The 12,699-nt window shown below is 42.6% G+C and overlaps 1 protein-coding gene across 5 annotated transcripts in view; it reads right to left on the bottom strand.

Annotated features, from left to right (window-relative positions):
• Window positions 1-12,699, bottom strand: part of Mindy4 (MINDY lysine 48 deubiquitinase 4) — a 117,316-nt gene that overhangs the window by 91,799 nt on the left and 12,818 nt on the right. For all 5 annotated transcript variants that reach the window (XM_004652762.2, XM_045136167.1, XM_045136168.1 and 2 more), the window contains 2 exons: window positions 9,443-9,683; window positions 3,134-3,564 (listed from right to left, as the gene is read on the bottom strand). In XM_004652762.2, the coding sequence (XP_004652819.1) occupies window positions 3,134-3,564; window positions 9,443-9,683 (672 nt within the window). The remainder of the gene's footprint in view (window positions 1-3,133; window positions 3,565-9,442; window positions 9,684-12,699) is intronic.

Raw genomic sequence — 12,699 nt, 5'->3', positions numbered from 1 at the left:
GTGTCCTTGTTGAACTCTTCACCCAGCCCTGGGCACTCTCCTCTCTCCTCTTTGGTCAAATACACACATGACCCTGAATCTTTCAAGCTTGGCTCCTGGCCCTCTGGTTTTAAAACCTTACAGAGGGGACATCACCTGGAATGCTTCTTGAAACAAATTTATAAGTGTGACTGCAAAGTTGACTCAGTAGTCTGACATGTTGTTGCAGTCAGATTCACAGTGCTTGCAGAAATCACCTAACCAAGAACAGCTTTGAAAAAAAAAAAAAAGGTTTATTTTGGCTTATAGACTCCAGGGGAAGCTCCATGATGGCAGGGAAAACAATGGTATGAGCAGAGTGGACATCACCTCCTGGCCAACATCAGAGGAACAACAGTGACAGGAGAGTGTGCCAAACACTGGTAAGGGGAAACTGGCTATAATACCCATAAGCCTGCCCCCCAACAATACTCTGCCTCCTGAAGGCATTAATTCCCGAATCTCCATCAGCTGGGAACCTAGCATTCAGGACACCTAAGTTTATGAGGGACACCTGAATCAAACTACCACATTCCTCCCCTGGGCCCCATAAACTGATAACCATTTATGATGTAAAATGCAATGCATTCATCCAACTTTAAAAGTTCCCATAGCTTTTATCGATCCTAATGATTTTCAAACATTCCCATAGTCCGAGATCTTTTAACTGAGCCATAATACCAAAAAAACCTCCCTCCCCCAAAAACCCATAATGACATAGAATAAACACATTGCAAAACATGGCACTGGGCATATCAAAGTAATATTCAACCAGTATAAGATTTAAAACAACCAGGTCAAACATCAAACTCTGTAGCTCCAAGTCCAACCACTCTAGTCTGTGACAAATCTCCAAGTCTGATAATTCTAACCAGCAACAAGTCTCTGGAGTTCCAATTCTGCCCTTCCAGCTAGGCTACTCACAGTCCTGGAAAACTTTATCTGGTGTCAGCAGCTGTCTTGTGGTCCCAGCATCTCCACTGGGTCTCCACTGCAACCCATGGTCCGTTCTCATGATGCCATCGGGTTTCCATGTAGGCAATCCAGCAAACCTGCTTCACACTGCCCATGACCATTTCCAAAACATAAGATCATGTTGCAAATTCAATGACCCTCTCTTTTCCTGCATTGCATTTTTATACTCCATAATATCAGGTGGGGTGCCAATCTGTTAATTCAGGAAGGAATAAATCAGAATTTGAAGAATAGGACACTCCTTCAGTATTCAGGCCCTTTACAGACTGAATTCTTTTTGTTGTCGCAATGCAGGTCAGCTGGCCCAATCTCAATGGTCGTAATCTCTCATATAATTGCAGCTGAGTGGGCAGTAGTTTGGGCCCCAAGATTTCAGTTCTGTGCCATATCCCTCTGCTCACACCAGTCTATTTCTATGCAATGCAACCCTACACAAATTCTCAGGATACAGGCATAACAACAAGCCTCTCACACAAACTGCTTTTAGCTCAGTCTAAGCAAAGCTCTTTCCCACCCTCATAAGCCAAACCTCACAGTTTTTACTGCACTCAGGTCTTTTAACTCTGACCAGAATAGTCCATCAAGCTGTACTTACAGCACTGCAAGGAGTCTCTTAGGCCAAGATTTCAAACTCCTTCACATTTCTCAAGAAACTCAGTTCCAAAAGGCCCAAAACCACACAATCAGGTTTCTTGCAACAATGACCACACTCCTCAGTACCAACTTTACTGTTGCAGTCAGGTTTACATTACTGGCAGAAATCACCTGACCAAGAACAGCTTTTGGGGAAAAGGTTTTATTTTGGCTTACAGACTTGAGGGGAAGCTCCATAATGGCAGAGTAAATGATGGCATGAGCAGAGGGTGGACATCACCTCCAGGCCAACATCAGATAGACAACAGTGATAGGATTTTCATAAAGAACCCCTAAGTTTATTAAATCTTGAGACATAGTATGTGAACTTTGTCTTCTAGGAAGAGGGTGCAGGTTAAAATGTATGCACAGCCCTCACCCTTCCAATATCAGAAGTGTAACCAAGAGTTTTAACATGTGTTTCACAATGTTAACCTCTATATTGTCCCCCACACACAGATATAAAAGAAGAAAGTTGAAAATCAAGTATTAAATATCTATATCAATAAACTAGAAATAGCAAACTAAGCCCAAAGAAAGTAGAATGAAGATAATTTTCAAAAGAGCCTAAATTAATGAAATAGGAAAAAACATATGTAGACAAAAGTAGCTATTTGTAAATATTATACAACTGTTAAACTCCTCATAAAACTAGTTGTGTTTGTGTGTGTGAAAGAGAGAGAACGAGAGAGAAAGTAATAAGCTCAAGGATGAAACAGACATCACTATGTTTCTTATGAACTTTAAAGAGATAAAAAGCATTGTAGCTATATAATTTTATGACAATTTAAAATATGAGGAAACTATCAAAGTCCTTAAAAATAACACTTGGCAAAACTGACACATAAGAAATAGAAAATTTGAACTTAAAAACATTTTGATTGAAGTTATAATTTCAAACTTTCAGAAGTCTTCTCTAGTAAAGAGGTATTTAAGGAGACATCTTATACTAACTCGTCAAGAGAACAAAGGGACCACTTCCTACATATCCTAACTACCAGCATCTGACAAGGGAGTTGCAAGAGTGGAAATCTGCCAACTAATTTTCTCTAAAAACATATGCACAAAAAAAGTTACTAAATGAAATGCAATGATATATGGAAAGACCTCATAGCCAAGTGAGACTTATTCAGGCTGTACGATTGGCTGAACATTCAAAATCAATTATATAAATCATCAAATCCATAACTGTGAGGATGAAAGAAAAATACACTGGCAAGGAGCCTTTGGGGCCTGATTCATCACCACGTCGAAGAATCAGGGATGTCTCTTTTCCAGTCAGCCAGGTTGTGTATGTTTGGGGACTATTTGCTAGAGCCTTTCTTGACCATAGGAAGAAAGGGAAGGGCCCAGAAGACCTTCCCTGTGGTTTCTTGGAGCTGTGACTTGTGGCTTGCAGTGAGGGCCAGAGCCCAAGATGGCCCTTTAGAAGCTGTGAAGGGATGGGCCATGGGCAAGAGCTCATGCTTCTTTTTGAAAACTTACCAGCTTGGTTCAGCACACTCACCTGGGAGGCGGGGACTGGCTGCCCTGCCACTTGGATGCTCTTTCCAGCCGCTCCGGGGTCACCTTGGCATTCTCACCAGGTAAGTACAATCCCAAAGGTGTTGTGTTGGCTTCAGTGCACCTGTAAGCTCCTAAGCTGTCCTCTGAAAGGCTTCGGGGTCTGGGTCTGGGCCTATCCCAATGGATCAGCTCTTGGCTGCCAGAAATAGTTTTCCACTTTTCCATGGTGGTTTCACTCAGCTGACCCAGGGGCCTCATTAAAGTGGAACTGCTGCTAGCAGCTGAGGCTTCTGATGGACCTGGAAAGGCTGAAGTGTGGGCAGAGAGTTTGGGCTGCTGCTGGCTTTCCTCCTCTGGGACCTGGGGCTTGATGTTCAAAGTCTTGCTACTTGAAGCTGGGGATCGCCTTATAGAGCATTTGAGGAAAGGGTCCTGGGAGGACAAGAATAGAATTAGTGAGCATTCCCCTATAGGAGAGCTGACAAAGACACTTTCTCCACAATGGGCCCTCCACATGAAGGGCTGATCCCAATCCCCAACTATTGCACTTAACATCCTACCTGAGAGGGCCACTCAAGACTACTGCCACTGGGAACACTCACAAATGCACCTACTTTAACAGACCCTAGAGGACACTTAGGGTTCTTCTCACACACCTCAGCCAGAATGTTTCAGGTGACAGGGAAACCTGTCACTCTAGGTTCTAATCCCCACATCACCACTGTAGCAGTTACTTTCTCATCACTGGGACAAAACAGCAGACCAGAAGAAGCTTATTTCCAGCTTACTGTGTCAAGGAGAAGGTTTGTCATGGTGAAGAAAGTTTGGCAGGAGCATACAGCCAGGTGTCATATCTCCACATCAACAGGGAGAAAGTAGAGAGAACAAGATAAGTGTGGCAAATAAGGCTAGACTGTAACGCCCAAGGACCACCCCAGGAACACACCTCCTCCTCTAGAAGATTCCACTTCCATAAAGCTCCATTAGCTGGGAGCTAAATATGAGGCTAAGCTTCATACATAGGAGGCTCTGGGGGACATATTATATTCTGACCACCACAACCACCTATGACCAAGTAACCTGTGGCTGCTATTTAGCTTCTCGGTCCCTCACTTCCTTGCTTTATAATATAATATACGTCATCCACATCTACTACCTGCCATTTCTATATTCCCAGCCTCAGAAAACAAGGTGGTGAGTGTTTTGGTTTGAATGTAACATGTTTCCCATAGCTCATGTGTTTGAATACTTGGTCCCCATCTTGTGGCACTGTCTGGGGAGATTGTGGAATCTTGAAAAGGTCCCCATCTTGTGGCCCTGCTGGAGGAAGTGGGTCACTGGGAAACAGGCTTTGAGGTTTGATAGCCCAGCTCTACCTCCTTTCACTCTCTGCTCCTGCTGAAGAACCAGCTCCCACTCCTGCTATGCCTTCCCTGCCATGCCGAGATCCATCTGGAACTATAAGCAAAAAGAAACTCTTTCCTACCCTAAGCTGCTTCTGATCAAAAGTAACTGATATAGTGAATTACTGTCAACTGTTCTGAAATTGTTCCTAAGCTTTTCGAGAGGTTAATATTCTTATATTTAGCTATAGAAATGTTTAGGATTTTTGCTTGTATGGTTATGTAGTTTATGCACTGTACTTCCTCTCTGAAAGAAATAAAGATAATAGATGATTAGATAGATGATAGATAGATTTGATAGATAGGTGACACATGAATAGATTGATAGATGATAGATAGACAGATGACAGAAAGAGAAAACACTGTAAATCCAAACCGTATTTGGCCTCCAGGTTTTGAGTACAGAGTAGGCTGATGGCACTTCCTTCCACAGGATTGCAGTGAGGATCAGGTAAAGGTTGGGCAAAGCACCAGCACAGAGTAGGCACATCACAGCAGTCAGAAGACTCTGCCATTCTCTGTAGCCATTTACATATGGACTCAATCCAGGTGGTAGACCAGGAATAGCCAAGGCCATTCTTCACTAGACTCCAGTGTCCATTGAGGTCCCAACTTAGTGGCCCTTTCCACTGAAGCACACAAGTTTTGTTTAAGTGTGAGAGCCACGTCTCCTCATGATATTCACTGAGGCTGGGAACTCTGTTACTCATCAAGGGGGTCAGGGATGTAGGAGGGGCTGTGGAATGGAATAATAAACCTACGGGGCTTTTCCATAGTTAGACTTCAGGACTCTCAACATTTCCTATAATAATTCAGGGCCAAACAATAGCCTGGACTAGAATAAGAAGAGCCAATTTTGTAGTATTCTGGCCTCATGGAAATTACTATAAACCTGCTCTAAAAGCTGTCCAGGGCATCCCCTGCATGGGATAAGGAAGACATTAGTCACCATTCCCAAGAAGACACTCATTTCTGGACTCTTACTTATCCTTAAAAATACAGCTGACCTACTAGTAAAAGCTAATTAAATACTCAGCAGGCCATTGAGAGAGAGTAGGCACTTATGGTGAATGAACACCTAAAAGTAAAAAGACAAGAAAGTCTGCACTTGCTAGAAATCAAAGATGATCTGACTTCTCATCTCCTGCCTAGTTCCCTAGACCTGTTTTTCTACAAACAACTTGGGTCCATCTTGGGAGGAAGGTCTTTTGGATTTAGTTCTAATCCTAACACTGTGGGTGGTCAAGCTTAGACCCCAGAACTTGGATAGCCTCTTCCTGAGATGGCTCCTAGTCCTAACCAATTAGCTGTCCCTCTGGTTCACTTGAGTCAGAAGGTAGGGCCCACCACTGTAAGGTTATAAATATGTTTGTCAGGGGAGGGCACACTCTCTGAACTGCCAGATTACTTGAAATTTACAGCTGCTGGTGAATTTCACCTGGACTGGGCCAGACCCAGCTGAGCTGAGCTGAGGGAGAGCACCCCCATCCCCAGCCTTTACTCCCCACATGGGTTCTTTACCCCCCTCCAGCTCCCCACAGGGCAGGAGCTCTTTGAACTTTCTTTTCTCTTTTCTTTCCATGGTTTTCCCAGACCCTCCATGTAGGATCTCTAGCCATGTGGATGTCTTTCCTTGTCTTTGTACTTCCCTCAATAAATATAATAATTCAATAATTACCTATCCTCAGTTGAATTTTATTCAATTCTTTGATTAAAATTAGAAATGGGCCTAGGGTTTACAGTTTAAGGACTTTCCTGAACCCCAAGCACCCTGTTGCACCATGACTCCTCGCTCTTGAGCAACCAACAAGCACAGCCAAATACCTTCCATACAATCTGAGAAATTCTGCAACAACCATCCTTCAGTGCCCTTCATAGGATTCAGACATCCCAAGCTGAAAGGAACCAAAAGGAAAGTGTACAGCAATGCCCTCATAAGGTGGGTTCAAGTAATCTCTTTCACTTTCCTCCTCTCTTTCTCTCCTTCTTACTAATAAATAACAAATAAGTCTTTAAATGAATAGTTATAATATTTATTTTACTTAAGACTGTCCCCACTGAAGCACACACATGATTAACTATTCAATCTGGACTAAAGAGCATACCTTCATATTTTCAGTATTCTGTGTGACTGAGCAGGAGGCACACATGCATAATCTGCTGAGTGTGAAGGCGCATGTGAATTTGTGCAACTGTCTAATTGTGAACGGAGTGAACATGCTGCTGTTTCCATGGGGCCACTGACAGACCATAGTGCTTCAGGTTTGGGAATCTAGAAGGCATTTCTTAAAAATATATTAAGCCTGTCATGCCAAGAGAAATAAATAGTGTATTTTTGTCAGTGATAAAATGAAAACTGCTGGGCTAGAGAGATGGCTTAGCGGTTAGTTTAAGTGCTTGCCTGTGAAGCCTAAGGACTACGGTTCGAGGCTCTATTCCCCAGGACCCATGTTAGCCAGAAGCAGAAGGGGGCGCATGCATCTGGAGTTCGTTTGCAGTGGCTGGAGGCCCTGGCAAGCCCCATTCTCTCTCTATCTCTCTCTCTCTATCTGCCTATTTCTCTCTGTCTGTCACTCTCAAATAAATAAACAAATTTTAAAAATGCAAGGTGCTGTAAAAATTAGAATTTAGGGGCTGGAGAGATAGCGTAGCAGTTAAGGTGCTTGCTGGCAAAGCCAAAGGACCCAGGTTTGATTCCCCAAGACCCACTTAAAGTCAGATGCACAAGGTGGCACACGCATCTGGAGTTCATTTGCTAGAGGCCCTGGTGTACGCTCTCTCTCCCCCCGCCCCTTTCTCTCTCTCTCATAAATAACTAAATAAAATAATTTTTACAAAATCTGAATTTTTGGAAGCCTATATCTGCTACTATGAGCTTGAAGCCTTGAGTCACCAGTGACATCCACATATGTGATTTTTTTTTGTATACTAAAATGTGTCCCCATTTAGAAGATCTATATAACTCAGTAACCAATATTTTTTCAAATGACCAATACATCATGTTACTAAGTCATGCACAGGTAAAGATTCAAAGTGCAAGACAGACCAGTGGGCACTGACAAAGTGCACACACTGATATTGCTTAAGCTTCCATACTAAGGCTGGAAATGGCTCAGGTGGTGGAATGCTTGCCTAACATGCACAAAGCTCTGTGTTCAGTCCTTAGCGCCACATAAACCGGGCATGATGGCACATGCTTGTCATCCCAGCACTCTGGAGGTAGAGGTAGAAGGATCAGAAGTCTAAGGCTATCCTCCAAAACATAGAAAGTTCCAGGACAGGTCAGCCTGAGCCACATGAAGTCCTTTCTCAAAAAAAAAAAAGGATTCCACTACAATTTATCCAGTTTTAGAGTAGTATCAAAGCTATCCTTAGGTTTGTTTGTTAATTTTGTTTGGAAAAGCTATTGAAATAGTTTCCCTTTCCAACTGCTTATCTGAGGCCAGATTCTCTTCAAGCGCCATATTCCAACAAACCAGATGTAGAAAGGAAAAATAGTATCTGCATTGTCTTCTACATATCCAAACACTAAGGCAATTGGCAAAAACATAAAATAATGTTTCTCATATCACTAATATTTTTAAATGTAATTTTTCATTAAATTAGATTGTGTTAAAAGGCTAGAGAGATGGATCAGTGGCTAAGAGCACTTCTTGTACAAGCTCGGGGGCCTTGGGTGGCCTGTGATGACTGAGTTTGATTCCTCACCACACATAAAACCAGCTGAGTGTTGCCATGCATGCCTGTAACCCCAGACCTGTGGGGAGCAGAACCTAGAGATATTTTAGGGCTCATGAAAATAGCAAGTTCTATAATCAGCAAGAGACTGTCTCAAGGAAACCAGACGATAACTGATGGAGAGACACCTGATGTTCTCCTCTTGCCTCCACACTAACGCATAAAGGAACATGCGCATTTTCATACACACATGCACACACCAGAAACCACACATACTACCCACACAACTCAAAAAATATCATTAATTACTAATAGTTCACTACTTTTTATTAAATTATTAAGAAATTTTTAATATTTCTTAGCTTTAAGTTCTAATACAGCAAAGGTCAGTGGATAGAGTCCACATAAACAAGAGCTCCTGGGACCCTCAGTAATGTTAAAAGCATAAAGAAATCCTGAGACTAGAAGGTCTGAGGGCTACGGCTAAAATGCAAGCTGTCAGCCAGACAGGCTCCCTTCTGCCATGTCCCGAGCAGGCGGTATAACAAACTTTCCTTTAACTAGTCTAGTCACTTCCAAAGCACCCATTCACTATTGAGCTGGCTCCAACTACCCAATGTTCCTCATACCAACTTCCAACTAGTGCTTCCTGGATCCCACAGGCAAGTTTACACCACTCTCTCCTACAAAGGCAAGCACACACCATGTGATACATATGAATGTGATAAGAGTCCACACTCTCAGGAATCTCAGGCCAAGCCTAAAATGGCTAATGGAGTTCCCATATACACCACCACAACCATTTACTGGTAACAACTACTCATGGTGCCCCAGGTGTTAGGAAGTCATAAGCTGAACAAATGAAGGTAGGGATCGGGATTTCTATTCCTTTTAACTACTGTAGTCTAAACAAGCATGCTGCCTATGTTCCACCCCTCCTTTCAAACTGCAAAGACAAAGATTTGAATATATGTCTTCATTCAACAACAAAATATAAACCCAGGGCACCCACCTCACTGACAAGATGGATAAACTGAGGAAAGGAGGAGATGAAACTTGACCAAGGACACACGGGGTAATGGATGGCAGAACCAGGGTGAAAACAGAGGCACAGGTTCTTCCTGTCTCCACACATATCCTCCTTCTGGGACTGGCTTACAGACCAGCCCTGCCAGCCAGCAGTGCCTAAGCCCACCTCTCATGGCCCAGTCTAAAGACAGAGATCTCACCTGTGAGGAGCTAACAATGGTCCCAGCCATCATGCCCCTGAGAGTCAGGCCAGACTTTGGCCTGGTCTTCTCCCCTGGCCTCTTCACATCCCTGCAAGGCTCTACCGAATGAAGCTGGTCTGTCTTCTCCCATGCCAAAGTAGGGCTTTCGCCTAGGACCGTACGCATGGGCTTACTCTTCTGTGAGGGTCTTTTGGATGATACAAAATTACCACATGAATCTCCATCAAGATTGTCATGTCTGCAAAGAAAGGTATTATTTCTAACAAAATATAGTCTCCAAAAGGAATTAATAATGCTATAATAAATCTATATTCAATGGTCATTCATAAATACATGATGACTTGTAATGAACCAATGCTCTATCATGACAAGGAATAGGAAATGCTTTGGTATCAGGGTAAGTTCACAGAGAAGATCAGCAAGCAAAGCCAAACTGATAGTCCATGAAGGGCTCTCAGGTCCTCATGACCGAAGACATGCTTGGTCTTCCAGAGCTGAGTGATCAAGGAACAGGAACCTGCACACAGCCCTGGGGGCTGTGGAGCTCTGCCATGCTGCATACTAAGGGGTGGGGGGTGACACTCAAAGCAAATGTGGCCTTTCCAGCTGTTCAGGAAAAGCTGTACAGGTGAGAGAGAGTCCAAAAAACAGAACAAGAACAAAAAGAAAGCAAGAGACAGTGAAAGAAAGTAAAGAGTGAGAAAAAACACGAAAGCCCAAGCCTGAGAGGCAAAGCCAGAGACCTAGGTAAGGAGAAATGTTGCCTGGCATAGACGGTACTCACAACTAAGGACACCTCAAGAGAGGAAAAGACCAGGGCAGCCTGGGGCAGTGCACAAGGACTTCTAGTAAAGGCCGCCTGGGTGGAGATGCAGGGCCACCAGGAAAGAGCCCCAGCCTCAGGTGCCCAGGTGCGTAAAGCAGCATGAGCTTGGATGAGCAGAGGGAGCTAGCCTGGGAAGGGGATTTGCAAGTTATCCTAAGGATTTTGGATTTTCTCCTAAAAGCTACAGGAAGTGTCTGGCAACTTTTCAGCAAGAAGTAGCATGGACCTACACAAGACCATCATAAAAGGAGGGAAAGATCATGACATCAAAATAAAAGAGAGACTTATTGAGATGGGAAGGGGATATGATAGAGAATGGAATTTCAAAGAGGAAAAGGGGGAGGGAGGGTAATACCATGGGATATTTTTTATAATCATAGAAAATGTTTTTAAAAATTGAGAAAAAATTTAATTTAATTTAATTTTTAAAAAGAAAGTAAAAACAAAACAAAACAAAAAGAAGTAGTATGGCCTCTTGTGTTCTGTGGAAAAGAGCACATTATCTCAGGTCAAGGGGGGGGATATAGATAACATTGATCAGAGGCCCAAAGACCAGGGTAATGCCCACAGCAGTTATGCATGGCAAGATGGGAACATGAACAGGGGTCTTTGTCATCAGACTGTAAAGTAGGGGAAGGGGGAGGGATAATCTAGCATTGTTAGGAACAGAGAATGGGGTATAAAGATGTGTAAATGGGGTATAAAATGTTAGGTAAGACAGAATAACAGAGGATATCTAGGTGCATAGCTTGGGAAAACAGACAAGACACCAAAGCTTCTTCTAACTCCTTGCTCAGAAACATTCAATTTCTGAGTTAGGCAGAAGAAGCTTTTGAAGGAGCAACCTTAGGACCTCCCATGTCTGAAGCTTTGAGTTGTTTATAATAGCCTCATGTGTTCACGGGTTGACATATGTGTGCTGAGCTTTCACTACCATCAGAAAGAAAATGCTTTTTTGTCAAGAGGAAGAAAGGACGTGTTCCCTGGAGGTTATACCTACTGTTGGCTGTGTAATGGTGATAAGTTAGGCCCACCATTGGTGACTGCATACAGCAATGAAAACTATGTTAATAGAAAAGAGGTTCAATCAAGAATACTAACCTCCTATTTTTAAGAAAATCAAAGCAAGCCTCTGATCCTTAGGAATCATGGAATGCAAAATCAACATTTTGGATCATAAGTATTCTCCATCGTAAACTGGTCCATTCTCATGGAGTCTCAAAGAAAATATTACACCTCTAGACAGTTTTAAACAGTGTAGAAAGCTGAATCCACAGAAACTGTAAACTGTAACTATGTTGCTCGTGTTGGTTGATATTCATTGTCAACATGACTGGACTTAGAATCACCTAGAAAACTGGCAAGGCACACTTCTGGGCATGTCTGTGAGGGTGTGTCCAGAGAGGCATAACTGAGGAAGGTAAGATCCACCCAGAATGTGGGCGTGGGGACACCCATGGGCCACAGAAACAAAGGGAGTGAAAGGAGAACATGAGCTCGGCACCAGCATGCTCCTCTCTCTGCTTTCTGTCCACTGTGATGTGACACATTAAGAAACTTTAATGTTTTGCTCAAGCTTATGGACCATGTTACTATGGGATGAACCCTCTGAAACTGTGAGTCAAAATAAATTGTTCCTCCTTTAAGTTGTTTCTGTCAGGTATTTTGGTAATAGTGGTGAAAATAACTTACTAATTTATTAACTTATATAGTAAAGAACTTAAAATAGGAAGATTATCAGGAAGTCTCTGGTGGGGTCAATGTAATTAATCACTAGTCTTTCTTGGAGGGAGACAGAAGGATCAAAGCTGGTAACAAAGGTAGTGAATATAACAATGTAAACAGTGGTCTGAATGATTTCAAGATGGAGGAAAAGGCATAGGCACAGGAACATAGGTGGCCTCTCCAAGCTGAGAAAGGACATGTAATAGATTTTCCCTGTCTTTTAGTCCAATGAGACTGACTCCAGACCCCTGTTCTCCAGAGCTATAAGACAATTCATATCTCTTTAAGCTGCCATGATGGCCAAATTTTACATCAACTTGGCTAGGCTGTGGCACCCAGGTGTTAAGTCTGATATCAGTCTAAATGTTTCTATAAAGGTACTTTGTAAATATGATTAACATTTATAGTGACATGGTAATGGTCCAGAGATTAAAGGTGTTTGTTTGCAAAGTTTGCCAGCTTGGGTTCAATTCCCTGGCACTCATGTAAAGTAGCATGGGCATTTATTTGCAGTGGCAAGAGACACTGGTGTACCCATGCAAACATACATGGATTCATGCAAATAACTAAAAACTTTAAAAAATATGATAAGCATTTATAATGAAATGGCTTACAGGAAAGATTATTATTCTCATTGATGTGAGTGGGGCTCATTCTATCAGGTGAAGGCCTTAAGCAAAGCTGAGATCTCTGGAAAGGCGAA

Source organism: Jaculus jaculus, chromosome 16, assembly GCF_020740685.1.
Source record: "Jaculus jaculus isolate mJacJac1 chromosome 16, mJacJac1.mat.Y.cur, whole genome shotgun sequence".
NCBI classification, from domain to species: domain Eukaryota; kingdom Metazoa; phylum Chordata; class Mammalia; order Rodentia; family Dipodidae; genus Jaculus; species Jaculus jaculus.
The sequence above is the reverse complement of the archived record's forward strand: the minus strand, read 5'-3'. Positions and strand labels throughout refer to the sequence as shown.